Source organism: Myotis davidii, unplaced genomic scaffold, assembly GCF_000327345.1.
Source record: "Myotis davidii unplaced genomic scaffold, ASM32734v1 scaffold862, whole genome shotgun sequence".
Taxonomy (NCBI): Eukaryota; Metazoa; Chordata; class Mammalia; order Chiroptera; family Vespertilionidae; genus Myotis; species Myotis davidii.
This window is the reverse complement of record NW_006293230.1, coordinates 546,408-550,992: the sequence shown is the minus strand read 5'-3', so window position 1 is coordinate 550,992 and position 4,585 is coordinate 546,408. Positions and strand designations below refer to the sequence as shown.

Sequence of the window (4,585 nt, the reverse complement as noted above, 5' to 3'; positions counted from 1 at the left end):
GCGCAGCATAAAGGGCGAGGCATCTGATGCCGCCTTCAGTCCCACGCCTGCCCCGCGCGGCCAGCACTGTGCCCTTGCGCACGTGAGTGGCTTTAGTGGCTTCAGCCGTCGTAGCTATAAAGTGGGGACAGTCGTCATACCTACCTCACAGTGCTGCATGAGGGTCAGATGTACAGCAAAGCACTTTGCAAACTGCGGATGAGGAAGGGCACCGCTATTTGTCGAGGCTGGAACTTTGTGCGTCTCGTGTCATTCCCACTAGAACCCTACAAGGCTTCCTCCTTCAGCTGCGACACTTAGGGCTCAGAGTGACGGAGCACTTCACCCAGGGACTCGCTCACGGGCCATAAGCCCAAACTCAAACCCGGGTCCAACGCCCGGGCGCTCTTCCTGACATTAAACTGCCCCTCCGCGGGCACATACGAGCTATTATTTGAAATCATGGGATGTCGCAACCGACCACTGCCTTGCAAACGCAGGCCTTAAGAGCCCACGCCCAGTAAAGGCCTAAAAGGTCACCTTCGTAAAAAACGAGCTGCCAGGGAATTACAAGACGTGGAAAGCACCTCTGTTTCTAAAGGTGAGAAGTTAAATCGCACGAATCCGGGCCGTGGCCAGCGTCACCTGAGAACCAGGCCCAGCTCTGCTCAGAGGCCTGGATTTCCCGGAGGTAACATTGCTGCCTTGCGGCTCCCAGCTGCAGGCCGTTCTTACAACGTCAGGCAAAAACGTGAGCCCCTCCTCCCTGCCTTGCTCACTATTATTTGCGGTTCTGCCCCTATCTTCCTGTGTCCTACGCCAATTCTGACTCTGAAAACTGCATTCATGGTAATAAACTGTTATCATGCCACTCGAGGACACACAGTTCTTGATTATTTCTGAAAGGGGCATTGATGATTAGTACTTGAGGACACTCTTAGGCCTGCATCGATTTTATAATATTGGAGGAAAAAGGAGTGTTTAGCCCAATAAAGTGTCTGGACAAATAAGAAGACTACGGTGGTGTTGAACATACATACAGCCATGAGGAAATGTGCACTGAAAACTCTTTAGCTTTGGAAGAACAGTTGAGAAGCATGGAACACAGGGAACCAAGTGTTCTGTTTACCTTTCACGAGTTAAAGAATTTCTCGTTTGATTTTAATCCGGTAGTTTACGTGAAATTATGACCCAAAGCAAGGCATAGCTTAAGGGACCTCTTGACACATTAGGAAAGTATTCATTATTCGTCTATGAAAGACTGTGGGATGGACAATACTTTCGACATCTTCTAAGTTCACACATAAAAATTATTGAACGCACATCAAAAGACCAGGAGGAAGACACCACATTCCCCGAAAGGCCCCGGTGAGCGCCGGATACCTACCCTGGACTTTGAGTTCCCCAGCCCCATTTCTATGTCTTTCTGAAGCCTTCTCCTTCTGCATTTGGAAAAGTTAATGATCCGCATGATGAAATAAACAAATGACTTTGGACTAGGAACTAGACTGAAGGGTGGAGGTAATGTTTTTCCATCATCAAAATAAGATAACCAAAGTTTCGAGCGAGCAAACTTCCATTCGACATCGCTGTCGTCCTGTGTCACAAGACAGAAAAGACAGAACTCATTTCAAAAACTAGAAATTCTAGTAATTGATTCCATAGGGTGTTACAATGAACCTAAATTATGCTTTTGAAATAGGTAAGTGATTTATGTACAATTGTCTGCTTATAATCCCTATTGTTCTACATAATATTCTATCACTTTCTTGATATTCATTCTCTTCTCTTCCATATGCTTCTGTGTGTACCCTCTGAAATTTAACAAGAATTTCTGTCCCCCACCCAAGACACAAAGCAAAGTACAAGAAAAAGTCAGGGTCAAGGAAGGATGGGAAGATTATCCTCTCTCCCTGCCAATTCTGTGTATCCATCAATAGTTCCCCACTCTCTGGCCACCCTCCCTCCCATCCAATAGGCTGTAGATACCGCATACTATACCCCCAGGGCAAAGGGGGAAATTGCACTTTGGCGTTTATGTGTCTGCCATATATCCTCAAATGCCACACGAGGCCCTCAGTGGCCTATTCCCGTTTTGTATCTCCTCTGGTCCTCAGAGCTGCCCCTGGTGATGGGCGTGACCATCCTACTGGAGAAATGATGGGGAGGAGAAAGGATGAGGAGGGGGTCCAGAGCGGAGGAAGGTGGCTCACTCAGCTCACACTCGCTAGACAAGTAGGAGTGCAAACTCCCACAGTCCTCCCACCTGGAGGACCTCGCTTCGGCTTTGATAACACTATCCTGTGTGTCTCTAATGCACACAGAGACACGCAATGGACTTAACAAACAGCAAAGCCCTAAGATCCTTAACACTGAACCTGGAGGACAGAGAAAACGTACATGCAGCCGTGAAGAAAGGCTCCAACCAGCCCATCCAACACCAAAAGTAGACTGATCTCCAGAACAGCGAAACTTCCCACTGGATAAAGAACATCATCACCGTCTGCTAGATGCCTCGCAACTCCCCCTCCGGGACCTTTCACAGCTGGCTGGCTAACGGGGAGAGGGCAGCCTCCCCATGCCTAGCACTTCTTCCAGCAGCTAACTTCACAACTTCTGAAACAGACCCCGAGAGTGATGATAAAGCCACGGAGCCCCACTGTGCTCCTAGAAGACGCTGGCAGGCGTAGGCTGTCTGTCCTGGGGGAAAACCCAGAGGACGGCCTGGGTGCACCCCGCCTCTTCGCTTCCCGGAGCTGGACCACCCACTGGGCACCAAGCAGATGTGCTGTGTTATTAGAACGACGGCAAGGACAGAGCCACGGGTAGGAGTCTGCTTACCTCAATTTCTTGGTACGAGCTGTTAATCATGGCAATTAACATGTTGAGCAAAACGACCACCATAGTCACATTGTAGATTCCATACAGCACGTATCCAATATTCTCTATGAACTTGTGATCATACTTGAGCACAACTGAAGTCACTTCAGACAGCCCGAATATGGACCAAAACAGAGTCTTGAAGCTTTCTTCCACCCTGTCGAAAGATTAAGGCACACAGTCAGCAAGCGAACAGTTTTCCGTGTTGAAAAGTCAGAAGTAAAAACAAGTTAGGGTATAGTTCAGCGTCATCATAAAATACCATCACAAACCCCAGAATGGAATTATCTATATATATAAAACCCTAAGTGACCATTCGACCGTTCAACCATTGGACCGGTTGCTATGACACATATTGACCACCAGGGGGCAGAGACACTCAACTCAGGAGCTGCCCCCTGGTGGTCAGTGCACTCCAACAGCCGAGCAGCGACTGATGGGTGCCAGACACAATGCTCTCAGCTGGCGAGCGCAGCTGCAGTGGCGCAAGCCTCTCCTTCCTCCGCAGCAGCGCTACCGAGCAGCCACAGAGGCAGCAGGCACTGCGGGACCGGGGACCGGGGACCGGGACGAGCGGGACTGGCGAGGCACCTGGCCGGGGCTTGGGCTTCTCCTGGCCGCCTGCCACTTTGGGCACTACTACATCCCTAGGGATGTAGCCTGAATGTCAGCCTGATCCCAGAGGGGTCCCAGATTGTGAGAAGGTGTAGGCCAGGCTGAGGGCCCTGGATTCGTGCACCAGGCCTCTAGCTTTACTATAATGTCTAACAGAAGTTATTCTGGGGTTTTGGTGCCGTTGCCCAGCCGTTCTGTAAGTTATCCAGGGAAAAGCGTCCGGAGTCGTTTTGGGGAAACAAGTTCTACCACGTTGCCATTCCTGTCGCCTAGAAGGATGGATGTTTGGGTGTGATCTTGTAGGTGGTTCAGGATCTCAATCAGGTTTTCTGACGTAGAACCAGGTCGGGATTAAAATTACATGCCCTTTTCCAGAAAACCATGCACATACATTGCAGCGAGGCAGTGGGGCAGGAGCACCCTGATGCCCACCCATAGTGCGGGGTACACAGTTCTGTACATCCATAGGCGGAACGCTATGACACGGATCTATCCTCCTGCATCTATATACAATGATATCAGTGATATCGTCGTAAGTGAAAAAAGTAAGATGTAGCAAGTGTGAAATAGCCTGCAATTTGAATAAAAAAGAGGGGCATACAAGCGCTTATATTCTTGTTCATGCAAAAAACCTCTGAAAGTCCCCGACAGAAACCCTTGCCCCTGGGAACTGGGGGGCACTCAGGTCCAAGGTGAGGGGGCGGGCTTCCACGGCAGACACTGCTCCCGGGAGTCGCGTCACAGGGATTAGCACCTGTCAGGAGGCATGCTTGGCTGCAAACGAAGAGGAGGCAGCAGAAGGAAAGATTCCCTTTCTTTTCCCTCAATTTAAACAATCTGCTTCCTGACTCCTGGTCCGCTGCAGCAGTTAGCACATCCCCCCACACCCACCCCGAGACGAAGGCCCCAGTTTGTGCCTTAAATGGGCTTTGCCAGGGGTCATCATATGACCCAGTGTAACTGGTGGTCTGTGCGCGGCAAGAATAACCTTAAATAGTTACGCACGTAGACGTCCATCGCAAAGGAGAGGTGGAGGGTGAGTCCTACACGAACACCGGGCGTGTTTTCATTGCTGCAGTGCTATCCCAAAGCACACTGGGTTGCCCTTTTT

General features: G+C 50.0%; 1 protein-coding gene across 1 annotated transcript in view; it reads right to left on the bottom strand.

Moving 5' to 3' along the window:
• TRPC3 (transient receptor potential cation channel subfamily C member 3) overlaps positions 1 to 4,585 on the bottom strand; it is an 81,077-nt gene that overhangs the window by 22,773 nt on the left and 53,719 nt on the right. Inside the window, exons 8-9 of the mRNA XM_015565975.1 lie at positions 2,821 to 3,016; positions 1,367 to 1,576 (exon numbers count right to left, since the gene is read on the bottom strand). Of these exons, the coding sequence (XP_015421461.1) occupies positions 1,367 to 1,576; positions 2,821 to 3,016 (406 nt within the window). The remainder of the gene's footprint in view (positions 1 to 1,366; positions 1,577 to 2,820; positions 3,017 to 4,585) is intronic.